This window comes from Neolamprologus brichardi, chromosome 11 (genome assembly GCF_056152115.1).
Source record: "Neolamprologus brichardi isolate AB-2024 chromosome 11, ASM5615211v1, whole genome shotgun sequence".
In the NCBI taxonomy this organism is placed as follows: domain Eukaryota; kingdom Metazoa; phylum Chordata; class Actinopteri; order Cichliformes; family Cichlidae; genus Neolamprologus; species Neolamprologus brichardi.
Genome location: NC_142114.1, coordinates 13,960,281 through 13,984,182, shown reverse-complemented (window position 1 = coordinate 13,984,182; position 23,902 = coordinate 13,960,281). Strand labels below are relative to the sequence as shown.

Here is a 23,902-nt window from a genome sequence, read left to right as displayed (position 1 = left end):
GGTTAGGGAGGGTGTGAATATCTTGTAATCTGATCTAAAATGTGACACTTTAATGTAGCGTGGCGCTATCGTGAGCGAGCCAGCCATTCAGGTGCGGAGGAAAGGGAAGGGGACCCAGGTTTGGACCATTGAAAAGCTGGAGAACAAACTTGTAGACATGAGAGACCACTACAGAGACTGGAAAGAGGGCACAGAGGAAACGGTGAGTAACAAAGGACCAGAGACAGGAAAAAATGAGTAAGGAAGCGGGAAAGTAATTAAAAGTATGTTCTTTTGTTTTCCTTTGTATAGTATAACAAAGCAAGCAGTAAGCACTGTGATCCTTTCTACGAGGCGCAAGAGAACCACAACCTGATTGGGGTGGCCAACATTTTTCTCGAGTGCCTTTTCCATGATGTCAAGCTGCAGTACGCTGTCCCCATCATCAGCCAGCAGGGAGAGGTAAGGGCACACTGTAGACTTGCTGTCTGTGACGTCAGTCATTGTGTTCAGGAATTCCCCTTTTGAAGCCCTGATTTTATTATTTTACTAGTTAATGCTTAATAAAATAAAGATAAAGTACTAGATCACACACTTCTCATGTGGGCTGTTAGTACAATTAGTCTTATTCTTTTAGTCTTAATATATTTAAAAGCTTTTCATAATTCACAGTACTTTTATGTCCATATGAAAAAATATAGACCATAGGTGTCAAATTCTGGCCCGCGGGCCAAATTTGGCCCGCAGCCTAATTATATTTGGCCCGCGAAGCCATACCAAATTACTATCAGCGCTGGCCTACTGGTATTATACAGCTAATATATATATTGTTTAGTATTAAGCTTTGCTCGTTCCATATTCAGTTTTTCAGCAAAACTTGTTTGAGTCCATAAGAAAAGATTAATTCTTATATCTGGAGGAAGATTTTTTTTTTCAATAAATATTAACGTTAGCCCGCGACTTTGTTCCAATTTTGAATTTTGGCCCACTGTGTATTTGAGTTTGACACCCCTGATATAGACCAACAAAAATCAGCATACTGGTTAAAATGAATAGAAAATGGCCAATTTTCTCTGGATACATGGATTAGTTCTCAAGCGGTTTAGGTTTTGTCCCACTCCTTCTGCTTGTATGTACAGGTAGCAGGCAGGCTGCACGTTGAGCTGATGCGAGTGAGTGGAGCTGTACCAGAGCGCCTGTGTAGCGGCGACGACTCTTCGGAGAACTCCAGTGAAAATAGTTGCTACGAGGTCATGGACACCAACGGAGAGATCGTCCACATGGCCAAAAGGCTCACCTGCAGGGTACGAGTGAACCATCAGTGGATTTTAACCAAATGTTTCTAAAACGGATCTGTGCAGGCGGCGCACGGCGAGATTTCAGTTCTAAAAAAACATCAAAGTCTTCAATCTTCATCCTGTCTTCGCTGCTGTAGGTGCGGATCAGGGATGCCACAGGACTGCCGCTCAACCTGTCCAACTTTGTCTTCTGTCAGTACACCTTCTGGGAGCATGGTGAGCCCACTGTGGCTCCTCCTATGGTCAGCCCAGACAGACCTTCCCCTCGAAGCCCAGATGCTCAGTTCACGGTCCAGTTTGATCACTGCAAGGTTGGAAAAATGAGCTGCTTGTTGTTTCATTCGAGGTTTTTTTTAATGCCTTGTTTCGGACACATTTTACATTCTTGCAACTTTTGTTAGTAACTTTCAGCTTCTCTACCCCAAACTCTTTTCCCAGGACTACGTTGTGCACGTGACAGATGAGTTTTTAGAGTTTATATCAGATGGAGCGCTGGCCATAGAAGTGTGGGGTCATCGCTGTGCTGGGAATGGACGTTCTCTCTGGGAGTTGGATGCACTGGAAGCCAAGACCCAGACGCTCCGGGACAGGTCGGATGCATCACACGTTGCACTGACATTTTTGCACTTCTATAAAATTGATTCTAATCCCGGCTGTTACATGTTCAAGGTGGAGCGACGTGTCTCGCCGGATCGAGCTGTGGATCGCCATCCAAGAGCTTAATGAGCAGGGAGAGTATGCATCTGTGGAGCTGCAACCTGGGAAAGACATCAGCACAGGAGGAGTCTTCCAACTCCGACAGGTCAGAGAAAAACTATGAAGGAGGTTTCCTTCAGGTCGGGCTGGCTGCTTTAGACTAAACACACATTTAAGAGGATAAAAATTAATTAGGTGATTATGATTTCTTTCAAACAGGGTCACTCCAGGAGACTGCAGGTGTCCGTGAAACCGGTCCAGAACTCAGGCACTCTGCCCTTGCTGGTGGAGGCTGTTCTGTCTGTCTCTATTGGGTGTGTGTCGGCTCGCTCCACCAAACTACAGAGACCGCTCGACAGCTACCAGGTCTGCAAAATGCATATGTTTGCGTTTTTCCACATGCACACAAATGGACTTTGACTATGAGCATATTGTGCTGGCTTCATTAGGATGGTAATTTGCCTTTAGATGTTTCTGTATCAAAACAGGAAGATGTTCTGGGGGACATTCTACTTGTTTCATACCACAAAGACACAATATTACACCAATTCAGCCAAACTATGTTTAGTCTTTCTCAGCTTTCATGCCTAGACTGGTCCATCCTGGTAGCTGGCAGCTAGCATAGAGTTGGCCAAGAAATAAAGACTTGTTAGGGTCACAGTTCTGTTGTGGGGTATAGAAAGGGGCTGCTTGTTAATTCTAAGTAGTCACAGAATCCCATTTTCTTTTCAAATTAACTATGAAATAAATTGACAATTCTTGTTATAAATATAACTATTTACTCAGAAAGGTATGTGAGCATGGATGTAAACGTCACTGAAATTCACAGTAAGCTAGATGAGAAGCAGCTGGTTTCCTCTGACGTGTCAAGTGAAGGCCTTTACTGCTTCTCCACATCTGACTCAGTGTGTTCTCTCCTGCCAGAGAGAGATGGAAGACGATATGGATAGTTATCAGGTACCCTTCAAGTCTCCTCCTGCTGCTGCTCACCCTTTAGTTCACACTGCAGCATGAAGGACACCAACTGATGTGATCATGTGTTCGTGACTAGGCCTTGTGCTGAGGGCATGAGAGGCAGGAGGTCCCTGCCGACTAAAGAAGCGCTTTATTAAACAGCATCTGCATCAGCTGCACACGTGGATGTATTCTGATGTGTTGTGATTACCAGTCGCACCAACAACTCTTTGGCATCTCCTAGAAAAAAAACGAACAAATTACAGGTTCACCCTGAGCTTCCGGGAGCAGCATGTCTGCCACAATCTTGTCCCGCCTTCTCTTGCCTTTCCCCTCAGGTTTTGCGCACTAATGCTACTGTTTGCTTGTCACTACTGAAGAGCTGCAGAAGTAATACGCCTCAATTAATCACTTGGGCATTGCATGGCTGCATGATTTACAGTACTTTGCACTGTGAGAGTGTGCTGATTGCAGAAGCGTAACGTGATTGGCTCTGAGGTATTTTGGGGATTGGGGATGTTGCAGAGGGGAATCTACTCTCTGCTGCTCTGTCAGAGAGATACTTCCCATGTATTCAGGTAGGACTTTGGGGACCTTTGGCTGCGTGCGAGGAGGTGCATGCAAGTGAGTGTGAATGATGAGTGCGATTGCAAAAGGGGGATAAGGAGAGCTTTTGTGTATGTGTTTATTAAGTGAAATCACATTTGTTTTGAATTGGAGAGCTTAAGACTTTTACTTTTTAACATCTTGGGTTTGGTAAAGCTGTTACTTTTCCAAAGTATTAGCTGGGGGTGTTTGGGAGCAGTTACAGTATTCCCTCAGAGAAATCAGCCCAGTGCACGCTCATCATCCACTGGTAACAATTCACTCTGCCCTGTAGCAGAACCTTTGCTTCACTGAGGCAGCTGGCATTAATTCAGCTCTTTGTTTGGTTCCAGGAAGAGGATCTCAACTGTGTTAGAGAGCGCTGGTCAGATGCACTAATCAAACGTCGGGAGTATCTTGACGAACAAATCAAGAAAATCATCAACAAACAGGGTGGGTTTTAGGCCCTGATCACAAGATTGCTCATTTTTTAAACATTTCTTTTTTAACTTCTATCCTTCTCACTGCATGTAGAGAAGTCAGAGGAGGACATTGAGCGTGAAGCTCGGCTGGTGGAGCAGTGGGTTGGGCTGACTGAAGAGAGAAATGCAGTGCTGGTACCTGCACCTGGTAGTGGCATCCCGGGAGCTCCTGCAGACTGGTGAAAACAAGCAAAACAAAACATTCAGAAATGAAAACTTCTTGTTGCCTTTCATTTAATTTTATTTTTGAACCAATACCCTGTTGTTCAACTGCTTGTAGGACTCCACCTGCAGGAATGGAAGCTCACATTCCTGTACTCTTCCTGGATTTAAATGGTAAGACAGACACATACTTTACTTCACAGACTCCTCGCTGGCTTCACAAATGCAAACGGCCTTCTTTTTTTACGCCACCAGCGGATAATCTGACAGTGAACGAGCAGCTGACCGGCCCACATGCTGCAGGCGTTAACTCTATACTGCCCAAAGAGCACGGCAGCCAGTTCTTCTATCTACCTATCATTAGGCACAGTGATGAGGAGGTAAGTAACAACAGTTACTTTACTGCCCTCTCCTGGTCAAAAATACTTTAAAATTATTATTTTTTAATTGAATTGAATTGAATCATAGACAAAAAAAAAGATTACAGTGTTTCCAATTTGGTTTCTCTTGGCAACTCAGAGAATCTATGGAGGCCCAAAACGGCCAAAAAAATAAAAATAATAATAATAATGCATCAACATAATAAAAAAAGGCATTCATTAATTTATTGAATTCTTTATTGAATTTGAATTATGTTTTTAATTAAGCTTATATATTTTTACACACACACACACACACACACATATTTTTTTTAAGTATTATTATTCTTTTGCCTTTTCCCTTTACTTACTTAAGCTCACAGATATCCAATAGTGTAATGAATGTACTGTAAGTAAGTCAACTCATGGTCTGTAGAGTATTTTTGTTAAACATATAAATTTGTGTGTCTTTGGTTTTACTATGGCTCCATGTTAAATTATCTTCATTTGCTAAATTGCTGCTATAAAGTTTTTCTCCTCACATAATTGCACAAATTGACACATAAAAGGGTTTTAGGGCAACTTTTTTCCTACAATTATGTGTGCCTAATTGGTTGGGTTGCAGCATGTGTGGTAGGAAGTAATTAAACGAAATTAATCTTTATTCCTTTTTTTGTGATGTTGAGCAGGACTAACCCTACAGTAATCGTTGCGCTAAATGCTGTCTAAATGGTTATTAGACAAACCCAAAGCTACGGTCCACGTATGCCATCGTAATCCACGTGTCTCCCTGTGCTGTCACAAAACCACTGCCACACATTCTTTGTATAGATAATTGTGAAATTAAAAAAATTAAACACAAGTTTGAAATTTCATTAGGTGTCAGCAGTGTGCTCCTGGGATTCATCCATTCATGATTCTGTTCACCTCAACCGGGTCACGTCGCCAAATGAACGCATCTACCTGATCATTAAAGCCACGGTGCAGCTCAGCCACCCTGCCTCCATGGAGCTGGTGCTCCGCAAGAGGATTGCTGTCAACATCTACAACAAACAGGTTAATACTTGAAACTCTAGATGTAACCAAAGGAGGTTAGCCCAAAGAACATATTAGGCTTACAGAAGTCTGTCATGTTTTAATGATCAACATAATTTGAATATTTTTTCCTTACAGAGTTTCACTCAGAGCCTCAAGAGAAGAATGTCGCTAAAGAACATGCTTTACTCCTGCGGTGTGACTTATGAGATAGTTTCCAACATACCAAAGGTATGTTGGAAACTCTGCTTCTGTTTTATCAGTGTTTGGAGTTTAACTTCTCTTTCTAAGCTTCCTTCCTTTTTTTTCTTCCAGGCTTCGGAGGAGCCAGAGGAGAGGGAAACCTTGGCTCTCATGGCTGCTCGTGGGGACAGCGAGGAGACTCAGGATGGAGAAACTTACATAGAAAAATACACCCGAGGAGTTCTGGAGGTGGAGAACATCCTTAGCCTGGAGAGGCTACGACAGGTAACCTACGCAGTAACACAATCTAATTTAGTAAAAAATGTAATTTAGTGTACATCATAATCATTAATTATTTAGGGATAATGTATAGAGATAAACTTACCTTTGTTTAATGGTCTCTGCAGGCTGTGACAGTGAAGGAAGCACTCGCTGCCAAGGGGAGACACTTAAGGAGGAGTATCAGCACACCAAATGTACAGCAAGTAATTAAAGAAATCACTCACTGCATGTCCTGCTGGCCATATGGAAATAACTTGACTATAAAATTATACACATCATTTTACTGTCCTATTTCTTGTTCTCCAGTCTTTATGTAGTAAAACAGACCTGACTGGTTGTGAAGATGAAGACTGTAAGGTGCGTTGGGCTTCTTGTTCAACATTTTCTGTAACTGTCATGCAAGAGTACATTTGTGTGATGACTGTGGTCTGTTGTGACTGTAATCACAGGATCACTGTGACCGTGTGGACAGCACCAACTGTAATCCACAGGACGGCTCCCTTTGTACCGCACCCATTAAAAAGGAGAGCTCAGGTAACCTCACAAGAAGCACGTGTGTGGAAGCGTTCCGTTCTGACTTCAGAGTTAACACCGAATGTTCCCATACAGGGTTGGTTCCAGAGAGTTCGACCTTTTTTATTGCCAGCCCCTTTAAAGTCCTCTCCCCACAACCTCCTAAATTCCTCAAGTCTCTTCTTCCTGTCAAAGAGGAAAACAAGGCCAAGAAAGTTCTTGAGGCCCGGCCGCTGCTGGGACACGAGGTAAGAAGGATGGAGCTGAAATCACTCTAAATAGGTGGTGTTCATTTCTGTGGGTTTTTTTGCATGTTGCTCCTTTTGCCATTGCGCTTTTCTTCCAGTTCCCCATTTCCATTTTGTCAGATCACTGTCGGAATTTCACCACATCAAGTTACACTTTCAAAACATGTTCAGTATAACGACGCTGACAAAAAGCACAAATTGTCCGAAGCTGCGTGATGACATCATTCACTTTGTTGTTGTCACTTTGTTGAGCAGAAGGTGCGTGACACATAGGAGCATGACTTCAACTTGACTAAGCTGTGCTGTGTTATGTCTCATTTTATTTGTGGAAGTTGAATTTCCAGATATTTTTGTCACTGTTTCGATCATTTAAACTAACACTGCACATTTGTTTTCTTGAAGTGGACTAAGAGAGGTGTAAGGACTGAGGTTACATCAGGAATACTGTGGTTCGCAGATAGAAGTTTCTACAAACCCAGTTACAAAGATTTTTGGACGCTGTGTAAAATGCAAATACAAGCAGAATGTGATGATTTGCAAATCTTATAAGACCATATTTTATTCACAATAGCAAATAAAAAAACATCAAGTATTTAAACTAAGAAATTCACCATTTTCAGAAAAAATAAGTTGGGATGGGTATCTCCTCTTTGCTTAGCTACAATAAGTAAATGGCTGGGAACCAGAGAGACCAGTTGTTGGACTTCTGTGGAAAGGACTGTATATAACTTTCAGCGCTGATAGTCCCTTTAAAGGTGCCAATCCCATAGGCATTGATTCACCCCCATACCACGAGACACGCTGGCTTATGAACTCAGCACTGAAAACAAGTCAGCTGTTGTCGTTCCTTTTTAATCCAGAGGATGCAGAGTCCATGTTTTCCAAACATGGTCTATTTTAAGTGATCTTTGTCCCAGAGAGACAGCAGTGTTTCTGGACCATGTTCACATATGGCTTCTGCAAGATAGAGCTTTAACATCCATTTGTGGATGGCACAGGGAGCTGTGTTCCTGAGCCCATGCAGTGATTTCTGTGACATGCCTGTTTTTAAAGCAGTGCTGCCTTAGAGAACATCCAATGCTGATTTTCAACCTTGTCTTTTTTGCATAGAGATTTTTCCAGATTCTCCGAATCCTTTCGTTGTATTGTGTACTGTAGATGAAGAAATATTTAAAGTTGCTGCCTTTAAATTCAAAATGAGCTAATTTTTGACATGGGTTGTTTTTTTTTTGTTCTACTATGAATAAAATATGAGTTTAATGAGATTTGTAAATCATTAGAATCTGTTTTTATTTACATTTTTCAGTTCCAACTTTTTCAGAATTAGGTTTTTAACAATCAGCATAAAAGTTCTGAATGTATAAATGCAGGAGTACATAAATAGCAGTAGTCTGTTTAAAATGGTCTTATGCATGTATTAAGTGTGAGGAAGTGCTTAAGTGTTTGATGCAGATTATACTTGTTCACGGGGCATGAGAAAACGAGTGCAAGAAACTACACAGACTAACTGCTCACCAGTGTTCTCTAATAAAAAGTACTGTCCCTCGTCCTTAGTGCACTTCAAGCAGTGTTTTTGTGAAATGTTAAACTGCATGGCACTAATGATATGACTGGCCTGCCCAGCTCCATGCATGCTGTGTGTGTGAGTGTGAAGTGTGTGCTGTTGTTCTGACCCATCTGCAGAGCATGCGCTCATGTGTGGACAGCCCTGCACTGCTCCCCCCTCCCTGCCCCTGGCGCCGACCCAGGGCAGGCAGCGAGGGCCACTGCAAGCCTTCCACCTCCACCTCCACCCCCACCTCCACTCCCACCAGCAGACAGCTCAGCCACACACTGCCACACACTGCTGTAAGTGTTACGCACTCTCCACTGAGGGTTACTCTAGGAGTTTTGCACAGACATAATACGCGCTGACGTAACAAGTAGTCGGTGTGCTGTAAGTATCGCACTCACAACTATACACTTGTCCTTTCGCTGGGGAGATAATCCATGAACTGACAGCATTTACAACAAGAGTCATCTTCATTGGCTCAGTAATAACATAGCATTAGTCAGGAAAGCTAGTTAGAAATAATAGTATTTAGGTTGCTACTAACCTGGTAGAAAAAAAGTGTTTATATCAGTTCAATACTTTCATTAAAATATGTAATACTGTGATATTAATGGGGTAATACTTTTGATTATAATGCAATACATGCAACACATCTAATACATGCATAGAAAATATTAAGATTAATAGCATAGTAGCATATTAAATGCTACTATGAGCCCCAGATTATCATCAAAAGCACAAGGTGAAATAAGTTATGATCAAATTTTAATACTTAGGTAGCTGAAAAAGCAGAGCTTCATGGGTTTTATGGGTTGGCACAAATATATGTTTTTGGAGAAAATATTATGATATACTATAGTATAATTTCTAAACAGCCTCATTCAAATATTCAGTGAAATGCTAAAATATACTATTATACTATACATTTTTTTGGTTTTGCCTCCGTAAACCAGGAAAATGGATTTAAAATCAAACAACCAAGAAAAAACTGCAATGCAGGCTTTCAGCTTTAATTTAAATTAAAAATAAATTTTAACTAACCATTTAGGAATTACAGCCATTTTCATATACATCTATTTCCTCAAAATTAGTTTGTTAATTGACTGAAAAGCAGTTTCATGGTAAAAGGAGGGTTATTGTGTGATTTCAACACAAACTGAGCAGATATAATATCAGTTGTTGAAACTGGATTTTATAGCTTTTCATTGTCATCATCCCCAAAGAAACGTCAGTGTAATTCAGGGAGGTCATCATTAGGCTTACAAACTAAATAAACTTATCAGAGAGAAAAACTTTAGGAATGGCCAGATGATTAACATTGTTAAAAAAGATCTCAACAGGATCTAAATACCTGGGAGACCACGGAAGACAGCTAAAGTGCAAGACCACAGGATTATTGTTGTCAAAGTCTGTAATCAGGAGAGACCTTCATAAATGTATATACAAAGGTTTTGCAAAACACTAAAGAACCAGAAGGTCAGATCAGACATGTCTAACATCTAAAAGAGCCTGTGCAGATCTGAAAAAAATCCTCTGGTCCGAAGAAACTACAATACACTTTTACCAGAATGATGGGAGGGTGAAAGTATAAGATGCATCCTCAGTCATCCAATCCCAGTCTAGCTTGGATGAGTGACAAAACATTTCTTCCCCTGAAGAAATGTCAAGATGAACAGAATCAACTTTCTGGATCATAAGAAAGAGTTTCTTTAATGATGAAATCAGTCACCTGATCTCAACCAAACAAAGCTGCTTTACAATTAACAAATAAAAAAAAGAAGGCAGAGAGACCCACAAACAAGCAGCAGCTGAGGTGGCTGCAGTAAAGACCTAGCAGCACATTTCAAGGGAGAAATGACTGCAAAAGTATTGAAAAGAATCCTCATATTTAAAATTATGTTGGTTTGTCCGCTTAATTCTTATAATTTTAAAATTTGGGGGACTGTATATACAAATAACTGTAATTCCAAACTTTTGTTAAACCTCTTGAATTAAAGCTGGAAGCAGGCACTTCAGTCATATATTAATTGTTTCATTTAAAATGGCGGTCTACAGAGGCAGAAATACACAAATTATGTCTTTGCCCAACAAATCGTGGACCTAAGTGTAGAATGAGTGGTTTGATAGGTGTTTAACTTGATGGGTCACGTTAAAGGACATGCAGCATGTGAATGCAATTTTAAAGCAGCAAACACCAGTAAAGTTATCAAAGATCAAAGAAAAAAGTGTCACAATATTCATACATTATGCTCTGTTCCATCATTACATTCAACCATTTTCATTGTCTCCAGTCTCTTTCTGTAAATAGTCTTTACATAGGCTACACATGCTGTAACTAACATCAGACCTGGTGTGTCTTTTGTCCCGCTGCTCTTCTTTTGATCGGCAGGACTCTGAAGACGAGGAGACGGATGTGCGCATGGCTCTAAGTCTAAATCGTGGCTCTCAGGACCAAAGCACCTTACAGCCTTACATCCCAGAGGACTTTGCAAACTTTGAGATCTACAACGCCACTCTGGAGAGCCAGGAGGGGTTTCGCTCTGACTTGAAGGGGAGCCGGTGTGGAGGTGGGAGCAGCGAGAGAGAGGTGTCGCGAAGCCCCACGAACAGCAGTTGCACTAGTGGTTACATTTCACACAGTGCCTCCAATGCCACGCTGTCTGACATGCCTTTCAGTGCCAGTGAGAGCTCTGACCATATCAGCTGCATCTCCAGAGATTCCCATGACCCTCTTGGCTGCCCTGTTGGAAGAGGCGGCACCCGAACCAAAAGTGTTTCTGCAGGGAGTGACGCTCAGCCACGACCTCTTTCGGCAGATGGGGTTCAGGACCTGCTCATCCATTCAGCCTCCTCACCTATCAGTATTCCTAATTGCATTGATAAGCCACAGTCATTCCCTTCACCAAACAACTGTGTACTCAGTACCAGCCAGGAGTTTACTGACTTTAAAGGGGCTGATGACAGCGTTAGTGTAGCTGATTTGGAACATTTTACAGAGGGATGGGGGCAGGAGGGGTTGGAGGTTTGTACAAACGAGCAGAAGAAAACAGTCGATGTAGAAACACGTGGCACTGACAATCAGCTCACCTCTGATGTCTCTGGTATTCTTAAGACATCTCTTCCCGAAAAGACAATATGCAAATATCCTAATTATGAAAACGCCGTTAGTGTAGGTGTGTCCTGCCCTAACACAACAGTGTTTTGCACTTCAGTCAGAGCCCCAGTCTCCGCCTCTCCAGCCCAAATAAATCCTGTTGCATCGGTCCCACCTCCACAATCGCCATCTCTACTCACATCGTTACCTACAGCCACGTCTTCAGCTCCAGCTCTGCGAGCAGGAGGAGAACCTCCCATTCAGGAGCCAGCCCAAGGGGATCTGCCCCATGGAAGTCCCTGTCCCAGTCCAAATCCCAGCAGTGCCGAGCCCTCTGGAGACTCCAGTGGGGATGAGAGCACTCCTGTTGCTCAGCTTCCTGACTGGATGGCACCTGGTGAGCAGGTGTGGGTGGGGAAGAGGAGAGGAACGGTCCACTATGTGGGAGGGGTGGAGTTTGCCAAGGGGATCTGGATTGGTGTGAAGCTGGACATGGCAGTGGGTGAGTCCATTTAAAACTTCTGTTTTTAGACCCCCAATAAAACTTAATTATTACAGGAAAGAATGATTTGTTTAAACAGTCTGAATGTTCCATATATCTCATGCCCTGTATTCCTTAGTCAAAAACTTAATGATTAATTTATATTTGTCTTTAAGGTTATACAGTTATTAACAGCAATATAAATATAGTATTTATTAATCCCTTAAATACTGGTGTCAGTCACGGCTAACACACATGTGGGGCTATGTGGTGAAACAAAATCGCTGTAACCCCCTGTTGACTGTCTGTTAGAGGATTATAAGAGCGACTTACAGGAGAGCGAGGTTTGCTTTTAGTGGTGGGATTGTTAATCCTCTCTGACTGGTCCATTCGTGTCAGCAGGCTGTTGTTTCTAGGAAACAAAACAAGAAAACAAAAGCAAAACAAAAAACCAAACACTTAAGGCCTGTGCACTCAGTGCCAAGCAGGAAAGATCTCACAGGCTTTGTTAAAGGCTAGTGGATAAACATAGTGGAGCATTTAGCAACTGGTATTTCTCTTTGGTCTGTTTCGGAGACAACAAACAGGTGAACACAAACTTCACATGAATGCTAATGATGATTTGGGTTTTCTGGCTGTACAAAACAGGAAACTGTCTGTGCATCCAGTTTATACATTGTGCTTAAAAATGTATTGATTGGCTAAGATAAGTCAAAACTAACGGGTTATTACATTAGATAGATACGTCAACATTTTGAGATAATAACCTGAGTATTTCGCCTTGAGGATGGCAAAAAATATTTCTTTTTAAATAGCAGAAACAAGCTTTTGTAGTTTTCCATATCAATCTGATAAGGGATCTCATACTTTTGAGGGGGTTTCTGCTGCCCCCAAGTGGTGTACAAGAGGAAAAAAAACAGGGGGGAAAAAAGGTGTCCTAGTTTTGATGTGTTGTAGTCATCACAGACTGACTCATAGTCTAGAAAATGAGTCAAACTGTAACAAACAGCAATAAACTTGTGACCCCAGGGCAGTTTCCACTTAATATACTGTACATATCAAATGACACGTGGGGTTTTTTTTCTGTGTGCTACCCTCTTACTAATAAAGCTGAAACACAGCGTGAATGTTAGTAAAACAGAACACAGAAATGAGTAAATCCCTATATTTAAAAGAAAAAAGCACAAATACATTATATATTCTATAAAATTCTATAAATTCTATAAAAATTGCACATTTTGTTTTTGATGCCAGTAAAAAAAAGCCAAAGACAGACTTTTTTTTTTTGTTGTTGTTTTTGCAAAGCAGGCAAAACTAAGAAAAAAATACTGTAGTAATACAAACTGTGTATAAATCACAGGGAACTATACCTGACTGAGAGAGGAAGAAAAACAATAAAAAGGAAGCTAAACAAACATCACATTCCAGTAAAGGCAACACAATACATACTGTTGACTCATATATCATCCCGGAAAATGCAGAGGCGATTAGGTAATGAAGAAATGGGTCCAAGGTCTGGTAGAATAAAAAGGGTTTATCCTTTAATGGTGCAGAAGAGCTTCAGATAGAAAGAGTAGGACACCTGTCAGTGATCCACTAGACCAAGATAGATTTCCAAGCACAACGGAGCAGAACGTGCCAAAAGGTCTCTGTAGTGAAAATAGGCCATTACATTAAACTGTTGAACAATTGTGATCCAAACCTGCTGGACACAGGGACAGTGCCAGCAGCAGACAGACGTGTAGAACAAAGCATTTAGTACAAAGCTCAGAAACACATTTTTAAAAAGTCATGACATCAAAATGTGTTTTATGGCCATACTTGATATAAGATTTCAGCTGCTCAACAGTCCAGCCTTCATTTCACAATGTGTCAAATGCTCTGAGAGAGTAACAGGTCTGGACTGCAGAGGTGCTACTTTGCACTTTTTTTTATTAAGGATCCCTGCAGTTGCATGTGCAGATTCTTCTTCATCTTCTTCTTCTTTCGGATCCTAATCCACATTTTTTTTTCCTGAAAGACAGCTTTCCGGAAATGTTTTGTTGGCATCAAGTTTAAAATGACTTTTTTTTCTGAAAGGCTTAAAAAGTCTTTTTTATTTTGATTTTTTTTTTTTTTTACATTTTACTTGTTTTGTAAAATGTATTTGTAAGAGAAGTCTACATTAAAAGTGATTAGAAGTGAGCCGTAAGTCCTCTAATAAGTTATGCCTCATCTTATAGGTAAGCACAATGGGACAGTCCAGGGCAGGGTGTACTTCCGCTGTCCCCCAGGCCACGGCGTGTTTGTGAAGCCATCTCGTCTCACCAGAGGACCACCCTCCATGGACACAGAACCGCAGACTCTGATCAGATAGGACCCAAAGAAGGACGTGTTTTCTGGGGAGTTGCAGGGATCTGAGGGTGGTCCTCAGATCCTCTTCAGCCTCCCTTCGTATTATCTTTTTGACCACTCAAGTCTCTGAGCTGAAGGAGTCTGTGCTGTCTGAAAGCATATCTTACCTGTGCATTTAATGAAGGTATATCCTAATTATTGTTCACTGACAACCACAAAAAAAATCACTATGCACATATCTTAGTTTTCTATATGGTGATATTTTTATAGAAAACTTTAATCTGGGAGTCTTTATACAATATTACCCACATACTTTTTGTTACATTGGTTCTGAACACTCCCGTATTTTTGTAAGGCAATGCACTCCAGCCACCCCCCCCAGCTCCCCCTAGGCTCATAATGGAGTAATCTGGGATATGAAGATTAAGAATGTACTACTGTTAATAAACATTGATATTTACATCAATATGAAATATCAGGGCTAACCAAAGAACTTCGGTTCCATATCTGCTGTTATGAGTTACATGTTATTTTTCTAATGTGCGTATGTGGACGTATTTGCTACAAATCGATGTGTCCAATTAAAGCTTAGTGCCATATCTCTAGGAGTAATGCCACATACCCTGAGCATAAGACGAATCTGCAAACCCGAGTTGCAGTTAGAAATGTTGCTGTTGACGTACTGTAACACTGTGGAGGAAATGACCCCCATCCATCCAGCACGAAACTGTTGGTGTTCGAATGCTTGCACTGGAAAGGATTCTTGGAGAGTTTGTTGACTGTCTTCCACGATGGACTGATGAAATATTTGCAACCGATGAACTGTGTGTCAACACTAGATGTACAAAGCAGCTAGGTTTTGTCTGAGGCTGGTTATACTGATGCCTTATTGCCCTGTTTTTATAAAAAGAGGCACATAAGTCCCAAAATACTCAGTAGTTATAACCACAGCTGTATGGATCAGAACCTGTATGTATATTTTGAAACCCACAAGTATTCAAAATGCCATCCTGCCTTGCTGACTGACTGATTGAATGCCCTTTTAGCTGATGTCCATCTCCATTTTACATGCTAACAGACTGATGAGTGATGCCACACGTTAAAAGGCACTCAATAACTCAGTTTTTCACATGGAGGATTGAATAAAGGGGCGATGGACAGCATCGGGTTAGAGAAAATTAGCTTAGGTATGAAGAAGAGTTTCCTACAAACGTGTGTTTTATCAAAGTGGTGAACTGTGGAACTGACTAGAAATAGGTAAATATTCAAGCTGTAATTGCAAGTAAAAGAAAGAAACCCAAGAACCTTACTTTAAACAAGAGAACAAAGCTGCTCTCCCTAAAAAGGAGTTGTAAATAGAAATGTATTTGAACATACACTATTATAATGTACAGAATTGTATTTATAATGTATCTTGAATTGTTTAATTGGTACAAAATGTTCTAGAATAGAACATTTACAATCAGTGTATGTGTTGACTCTTCATTCTGCTCATGCATGCTAACCTAGTGTATTTACCTAACTAGTATATGCAAGTAAATTTGAAATTCAGGATTCAGATGCAGGAAAAAAGAAAAAACAAGAAGTTACTTTTAACCACTGCATTTTTCTAATGTAGCGATACCTTCAGGCTGACAAACCTGTTTCCTGGATATATATATATATATATATATATATATATATATATATATATATATATATATATATATATATATATATATATATATATATTAAAATGTAGTCTAATATGAACTTTTTTTCAATTAAAAAAAAGTCTGATGATAATGTAGGATTAGCCAGCAGTTTGTGTTTTTAGTTCTGTCCTATGCTGGGATGTAGTGCAGTTTTAATATTTGGAATAGGAAACAGCAACATTATACAGCAATTTAAGTCCTTGCAAAAAGAAAGTTTTCACAGGACTCTATGCAGTTCAGTGAAAAACTAAGTGCACCCTATGATTCAGTAGCTCTTAGAACTACCTACATTGACTCTACATTACTTTGGTAATGAGAAGGAGTTCATGGCCAACTCAATGACTGCAAGGCGCCCAAGTCCTGTGGCTGTAAACAAACCCAAATAACCGTTCCTCCACCACCCTTGTTCACGGTGGGAATGATGTGTTTGCACCAATAGTCTGTGACTGATTTTCACCAAACACAGCATTATTCAAAAGAACACACTAGCGTCCAGAAGTCTTGTTGTATCTTTAGTTACAACTTCGTAAACATAAGCTGTGCTGCCATGTTCTTTTTAGAGAGAAGATGCTTTCTCCTGGCAACCATTCCGAATTCTTCTTCCTAATGTCTAATTCTACTGCCATGAATTTTAACATTTAACATCCTAACTGAGGCCTGTAGAGTCTGAGATGTAGCTCTTTGGTTTTTTCCAGTTTCTCTGAGTGTTGCATGGTCTGACCTTGGGATGAATTTGCTGGGGCGTTCAGTCTCTGGTTAAGTCCGTGGCGTTGTGTCAACACACATCTGATTGCTCACACACACCTGTGAATGATCTGTTAATCAGGTTAATCAATTACCATCTTAATTACTATGGAAGCAGTGAGGGTGTACTTTGTTTGAAAAATTTATTTTTCATATAACTGCACTGTTTTGAGATCTAAATAAGAATCCTATGTCTAAGGTGTACAGGAGAAGATAGCATATGGGTAATGAATTTACAATAATCTCATGTTTTTAAAAAAACTTTCAAATGATGTTATAATAGAACACATTTTACTTTAAGATGTGCAGCATGTGTGAAATATCGCCAGGCACAATATAAACATCCTAACAGAGCAGAATTCTTGTAAACAGGAATAATAAGTACGTTGCCCCCTTAAAACGATGAAGCCCTTTAATAGTTTTAAATCTTTCCAGCCAATTCATTGCTTCAAACAGTCTGAAATGTAAGCTGCCTGTAGCCAGTGGTGTCATGTTTGAGGTGCTTTTAACCTACAGTTATGGTAGTCTGTTTACATACACTCATCACAGGCATGGTAATTTGGGGCTTTTGTTCTTTGTCTTTGTTGCACTGTTCTTTTTCCAGGGTGGAATGATTTTTACGGCATACATATTTAACTATTTTAAACTGGACGCACAAGTTTGAATTTATTTTTGATTCTCTCAAATCTGAAACTTCATGGGCCTTGGCAAAGTTAAAAGACAAAAGTTGTTAAAAGATTCAAGTGAGCATATGTAATTATTTGAGTATACTTTTTTTTTTTTTTACCCTGTGTGGATTAGAGAAAATCCAAAAGAAGTTCAAACGTGTGCACCCAATTCTTGTTTTCTTAAAGTCATTAAAGATGTATGCTGTGCAATAACTCCACCCTGGAAAAAACAAAAGTTCATGGAAGTCATTAAAAGCCCCAAATTACAACGACAGGTCATGCTCATGGTAATGTAAACTTCTAACCACAACTGTAAAGCAAGTTAAATTGTTCCCCAAACAAACAAAAAACAAACTATTTTTAAAAATGTCTATTATAACCGGATATTGATGATTGATTCTGTTTATTTCCAATAGGAGGAAATGCTATAGGAAGAAAAAAAACAAAACAAAAAAACCAGCTTATACTACAGTAAACTGAGACGATAGTAAAGAATACATTATTTGAGCAAGATTTTCAGCTTGTTTTTTGCACTTTCATTATGAACTTATTAAATTACACCCCAGCAAGTCCTGTGCACCCACGGACTGCACGAGTTTCCGGGGAGAACTGACATTCCCAACATGCTATTATTTCCCAGTTAACCCTAACTTATATATGAACATACATGGTCGAAGTAACTGAGTAACTTTATTCAGCTCTACGCTGCGTGCCCTTGTGACAGTTTCAGCAGTTGTGCGACAGTAGGGAGCCTGAACACGGTGTGGTGGTCTGGATCTGGGTGGAGTTAAGGATCCGTGTGACACACACTGACAACTGGGAAGCACACACACAACAAACAGGTGTCTTCCTCCTCTTTCAGACGCACAGTCACACTTTCGGGGGGCCTCCTGTCCGCACACTGAACGCTCCTCTTTCCTTTATCTAACTTTTAAAACTCCCCGGAAATCATTTTGAAGCACAGCTTTCACACAATGCACGCGGCACAGAAAGACACCACCTTCACCAAGATCTTTGTGGGAGGTCTTCCTTATCACACAACCGACTCAAGTCTGAGAAAATACTTCGAGGTGTTTGGAGAAATCGAAGAGGCCGTCGTTATCACTGACCGGCAGACGGGCAAATCCAGAGGTTATGGATTCGTAAGTAAATCCTGTAATTATATAACGATCCGGTCAGCTGAACAAGTCAAGTAGAATGCGTTGTTTCGTGTGCAGGAGTATCATCTCATGGAAAACGCGTTGTCCTAATTTAGGTGACCATGGCAGACCGGGCCTCTGCCGACCGAGCCTGCAAGGACCCCAACCCCATAATAGATGGAAGGAAAGCCAATGTGAACCTGGCGTATCTTGGGGCCAAACCCAGGGTCATTCAGCCAGGTGAGGGACTGGACCTCAGTTTTGTTTTTATTTTCTTTTACAATCGAATATAAAAAGAACTAAACTAAATGAAGCTAATTAACGTTTATGGAAACAAATCTGAAAAAACTTGTAGGTATTTTTCTTCCTGGGTTTGTTTTTTTTTTTAAAGATTTTAAACAAATGTTTCACAATGGTCTGTATCAACTCCAGGCTTTGCATTTGGTGTGCCTCAGATCCATCCAGCATTCATCCAGAGACCTTACGGGTATGTGAAGCTACATTTTGTTTCTGTCACAAAAATCTGTCTCTGTTAGAAATGCCCTTGACTATATATATTTTTTTCATTATTATTGTTTTAAATGTGTATTTATTATTGCCTCCACCTGTTTCACCCTGACTGATGACATGTGAGTGTACATGTGTGCCCCTCTGCTTGAGGTTGATTGTGAAGGAAGTGAGCGTTTGTCCCCAGCCACTGCAGGACTTGTCTTCATGTTGTCTATTTCTCTCTGATCTGACAGGGTCGGTAACGGTTAAAATAGCTGATGAAGTGACATGATGATTTGAGGAATAGCTGAGTCTGCATTGGGCAGAGCGCTAAAGTGTTACCTGTATACTCTGACATACACAAACGAACAGAAATGGTGACTAGATGCATGGAAATCTTCTGCTGTTGTTGTTTTCTTTGATGATTTTTTTTTTTTCAGTTTTCCATAGTACATAGATTGGTGTGTGCCTTGTTTTCAGTATGATGTGGCGTTCAGCTTAACTGTGTGCTTACTTCTACTTGCAGTGGGGGATGTGGGGCGTTCAGAAGGGGATTTTTTCATACAGACTTTTCCAGTCATCATAGGGAGTTATAACTCTGCGATGGGGTGTTGATTCTTTTTCCCGTTTTAATGATTGTGCTTTAGCCTGTGTTTTTATTTATTTATTCCTGGTTTCTGGTTAACATGAAGTTCACTGTGTTTTGTTGTCAAAAGGGGTTGGGGTTGACGATCACTCAGTGTGTTAATTTCAAATTCAATCCCCGGCAACAAAACAAACACTGGCTTGCATGTGGGAGTTCATTTTCTGTTTCCTTACCCATGATGCTGTGTTTTTTGTTTTTTTTTTTATTGTTTTTTTCAATTAACCTACTGCTTTCATTTGTAGCTTACATCTACAGGTACATATACTGAGCATTTTCTTTCTGATCAGTCACAAATATTCAGTGTTTGTTTTTTTTTTTGCCATCACTCAAGAAGTGTGTATGAGTGTGTTCGATTGCCTCCCTCTTTGCAGAAAGGCTGTGCTTTGGTGAAGTATTTAGTTATTTTTTTAACAAAAAGCTGGATCACTCTGTTGAAATTTTATCGTTATGAAGTCCTTATTTTAGCTATGACACATGAGTTTAGGTGTGCTCATATAGTCCCTGCAGTATAGGGTGAAGACAAGAGCTCTTAGCTCGTCTCTTAGGCAGCAGCTGTTGGCTACAGTGATCCACATGGCATCTCAAATTCAGATGGAAAAAAGGGAGTCACTCAGCAGCGCTGTTAATAATGTATGGCAGAGACGGAGCTGCTCGGCTGCGGACGACAGGTGGGACGAGCCATGCGCCCATGAGGCGTTTTGGTTATGTGCTGGGGATTACCCATGTGCCCTGGTGATTTACAATGCACCTTTATTTAGCTCTCCACTTGCAGGACAACAAAACCTCCATGCCCTCCTTTCAGTAGTCACACTTAAAGTCAGCTGTGACCTTTACAGCATTTAAACACTTTGTAGTAAAACCAAGTTGCGTCACAAAGCGAGGATACCAGCGTGATGGCTTCTGTCTTGTCAAGTTGAAAGCTGTTAAAGTAATTAGACGGGTCACGCTCAAAAACAAGCATTGGGAGTTTTCTGGAATTGATGTGCCTCTATAAGACAAAAGAGTTAGCCTTTGTTTCGCCTCCCATTTTCACTTATCAGTGGGGACACCTTCAATCTGATCGTAGTGAGGTGTAGGCAGTTGTTGAGGAGAGCTCTGCCATGTGTCACTGAAGGAGAAGATCAGCTTGTCCTTTTGCGATGACAAGAGGAGCAAAAATAGCATGCAGCCAGCCTCCCTTGTCACTCAAGTTGACCGTGCGTGTGTATTTGCGCGGGGTGGTGGTATGTCTGGAAGGGTAGAAGAGGTGCACGTGTCAGTGGATAAATATACTTTACACCTGCTCCTCGGTGTATTTACTTAGTGTGACTCTGACAGAAGTTTAAAGTGGAGGCAAGTTTACCCAGATACAAAGGTCGTATGTTTCCATCATCATCAAATGGAGATGTCCCTTTATTACACAGTCTTGTTTATTTCTTTTTCAAACAGCCATCTGCACAACATAATACAGCTAAGCACCTACTTTTGATAAGATGCTGTATGGTTACTTTAACAGCTACGTGCAAAACAGTCATTTTTCTCTTTTTTTTTTTTTGCGTTTAAGGACCTATTAACATGTGTGGGCATGCTTGTATGTGTGGTGTTGGTGTTGCAGTATGTGGACAGAACCATGTCCATTTCTCGAACTGATATGTTGTGTTTTTGCGATAAGCTCGCATTTTGTCAAATATGGTTTTCAGTTAAGCGTTGGGGTGCAGAGCTTGGCTATGTCTTCTTTTAATGCCTCACTGTGTTTCAGATTCGGGTGCTTTTTGAAATTTAAAGCTACGCTTGTGTTTCTTTGTGGTTTTTGCTGCTTTTTAACGTTTCATTTCTAGGTAGGGTTTTTATTTTTTCCGTTAATGAATGGATTTGCTGTGTTCTGAGGACTGGACTGACATATTTGGCACCTGCTTTTCAGTTTTCCAGCGTTGGAAAGATGACTGACTGTGGCTCTGTTCTGACCCTGTGCATCTTTGTGTCCTACAGGATCCCAGCTCATTATGTCTTCCCTCAAGCCTTTGTCCAACCCAGCGTGGTGATCCCTCATGTACAACCGTCTTCGGCTACAGCAACAGCTGCTGCTGCCACTTCCCCATACCTTGACTATACTGGAGCAGCTTATGCCCAGTACTCTGCAGCTGCTGCGACTGCTGCTGCTGCAGCTGCTGCCTATGAGCAGTATCCGTACGCAGCTTCACCAGCACCGACGAGCTACATGACTACAGCGGGGTATGGGTACGCTGTCCAGCAGCCGCTTGCCACCGCTGCCACCCCAGGAGCAGCAGCAGCTGCTGCGGCCTTCAGTCAGTACCAGCCTCAGCAGCTCCAGACAGATCGCATGCAGTAAAACCTTTAAGACTACCTTACAGAAAGAAAAGAAGGGGAGGTGAGCTCTTTCCATGAAGAGGGTGAAGGGAGGAGATGCAGACAGATTGAGGCTGATTTAAAAAGAAAAGAAAAAAAAGGTTGTCACTTCCAGGTTTTAACTAAGCAGAACCTCTACCAAAGAGCGAGAAGACAATGTTGAGACAAGTGAGGAATGTATATTTTATTCAAGTGAGATCAGTATTGGATATAAATGAATATTTAATATTTATTCAGCAGTAAAAAAATTGTCAGGTTAACTGGAGTTGACTCACTGGACATCAAGACAGCTGTCAGCTGAGTTTTGTATATATGTTGCAGGGGTAAGTCCAAAGTGCATTCATGTCTTATGATCAGATTTCTTCCACGCTAATTTAAAAATCAGCGATAACACCTGGCAACAGTATGTTACACCATCATGCAGTTCTCAGTATTGAAATAGTTTCGGACCATTTTTTTTCTTTTTGTTTCACAAAGCTATCCAGGCACTGATGGAAACGTCAGTGTTTATTAAGACTTTTTATATATATATATATATATATATATATATATATACACATATATATTGTTTGGAGTGAAGTAGATTAGAGACCCTTGGGAAAAGAAATCCCTTTTAAAAAGTATTTTTTCTGCGGTACATAAGACAAAATGCTCTGGTGACAGCTGAAGCTGGTAAAAGCACTCGCGCTTCTTCCCTTTTAATCACTCAAGCATGTTCAGCTAAAGGGAAGAGACGCTGTTGAATGTGAATCTTTCATTTTCATAAAATGTTTCATCGTGTGTTTAAATTATGCTATTTATGTATTTATTATGGAGCCTTACAGCAATAAACCCTTGGTTTTCATATGTTAGTATAAAAGTCTACTGTGGAACATGTCCATGTGTGCTGCTGCATTTCTCATGATCAAGAGCATATGATGGATGTGAACGCTCGGCTTTGCAAAGCTGTCGTCTGTATAAAGAACAAATGATGAGTGGAAAGGTAGCAGTAACTTTAAAGTGTTTCTTTTTTTCTATACTGTTCTGATGTTTTTATGTTGTCTAATAGATTAATAGCTCTTTAATGTCACTTTTGATACTTGACTAATTTGATAACTGACAGGCTGTTTTTAAAATTGGTCACATTTTATGTCTTTTGACAGTAAAGGTTTTCTGATGCAAGAGCAACAGCTATTGACCTTGTAATGCATGACTCAACTATACAGATATTTTATTTGGGAAATAAATCAAAATTTACCTTCAACTGTTTCTGTGTTCTTGTTTAATTGTTTGGCAGTATGAAAGAAGATTCTCCAGGTTTCTAAAAGGACGTTTAAAGCTGTTCTTTGGATGTTGGCTGCCTTTTGTTCTGTTCTCCATCAAGATGACTGTATTTTAGGGATAGCTGTAAACACTCACTGTTATATTTCTCTCCTGACCTCTTCCATTCATACCGATGATGATTTGAACCCAAAAACTTCACCTTTGGATTCATCACTCCATAAAATGTGTCCTCACTCATGTTCAGGGCTGACAATCCTTAAGAATGGCGTCTTGACAGCCACCTTCCTCTGAGACCATTTTTGATGAGGCTTCAGTGAACAGCAGATGGAACCGCTTATAGGTCAGGTTCTGTGTCAGGTCTTTTCAAAGGAAAACTTCGAAAGAAGTCTATAAATCGCTGGGAGTTGCTGCTCAAGACCACTTTTTTAAAATGACAAGAATACCTGATTGTTTAGAACAAAATATAAAGAAATGAGGGATGGCTCAAGACTTTTGCCCAGCCTCATGTTTATGATGCTTTACAACAATGTAAAACATACTCATATAACCTGTTTGACTTTACTAAACTGTCTTAGAGTGTTCCTGTACAGTTGTTCAGAAACACGTTCTTGTTAGGAAATAAACGATTTTTCTCTAATACCTCTCGGTTTTTCTTACCAAAGCTGCTGCCTCCTGA

The 23,902-nt window shown here is 40.5% G+C and overlaps 2 protein-coding genes across 6 annotated transcripts in view; both read left to right on the top strand.

Moving 5' to 3' along the window:
* Nucleotides 1–15,707, top strand: part of kif13a (kinesin family member 13A) — a 39,556-nt gene extending 23,849 nt beyond the window's left edge. The window contains exons 19-40 of one of the 5 annotated variants that reach the window (XM_035912306.2): nucleotides 59–202; nucleotides 292–441; nucleotides 1,119–1,283; nucleotides 1,415–1,588; nucleotides 1,716–1,867; nucleotides 1,947–2,079; nucleotides 2,193–2,339; nucleotides 2,898–2,930; nucleotides 3,866–3,965; nucleotides 4,047–4,173; nucleotides 4,275–4,330; nucleotides 4,412–4,536; nucleotides 5,395–5,571; nucleotides 5,689–5,781; nucleotides 5,866–6,018; nucleotides 6,141–6,209; nucleotides 6,322–6,372; nucleotides 6,465–6,549; nucleotides 6,625–6,776; nucleotides 8,460–8,624; nucleotides 10,718–11,924; nucleotides 14,126–15,707. In XM_035912306.2, coding sequence (XP_035768199.2) covers nucleotides 59–202; nucleotides 292–441; nucleotides 1,119–1,283; nucleotides 1,415–1,588; nucleotides 1,716–1,867; nucleotides 1,947–2,079; nucleotides 2,193–2,339; nucleotides 2,898–2,930; nucleotides 3,866–3,965; nucleotides 4,047–4,173; nucleotides 4,275–4,330; nucleotides 4,412–4,536; nucleotides 5,395–5,571; nucleotides 5,689–5,781; nucleotides 5,866–6,018; nucleotides 6,141–6,209; nucleotides 6,322–6,372; nucleotides 6,465–6,549; nucleotides 6,625–6,776; nucleotides 8,460–8,624; nucleotides 10,718–11,924; nucleotides 14,126–14,259 — 3,792 coding nt within the window. In that variant the 3' untranslated portion in view covers nucleotides 14,260–15,707. Of the gene's footprint in view, nucleotides 1–58; nucleotides 203–291; nucleotides 442–1,118; nucleotides 1,284–1,414; nucleotides 1,589–1,715; nucleotides 1,868–1,946; nucleotides 2,080–2,192; nucleotides 2,340–2,897; nucleotides 2,931–3,865; nucleotides 3,966–4,046; nucleotides 4,174–4,274; nucleotides 4,331–4,411; nucleotides 4,537–5,394; nucleotides 5,572–5,688; nucleotides 5,782–5,865; nucleotides 6,019–6,140; nucleotides 6,219–6,321; nucleotides 6,373–6,464; nucleotides 6,550–6,624; nucleotides 6,777–8,459; nucleotides 8,625–10,717; nucleotides 11,925–14,125 lie in introns of all 5 variants that reach the window. The other 4 variants (XM_006801378.3, XM_006801379.3, XM_006801380.3 and 1 more) reach the window with 4 other exon arrangements.
* Nucleotides 15,708–18,141: 2,434 nt separating this feature from the next.
* rbm24b (RNA binding motif protein 24b) lies at nucleotides 18,142–23,206 on the top strand. The gene is made up of 4 exons (XM_006801382.3): nucleotides 18,142–18,485; nucleotides 18,599–18,722; nucleotides 18,915–18,969; nucleotides 21,586–23,206. Exons 1-4 carry the CDS (start codon nucleotides 18,318–18,320, stop codon nucleotides 21,944–21,946), a joined length of 708 nt encoding a protein of 235 aa, XP_006801445.1. The 5' UTR covers nucleotides 18,142–18,317; the 3' UTR covers nucleotides 21,947–23,206.
* The last annotated feature ends 696 nt before the right edge of the window (nucleotides 23,207–23,902 follow it).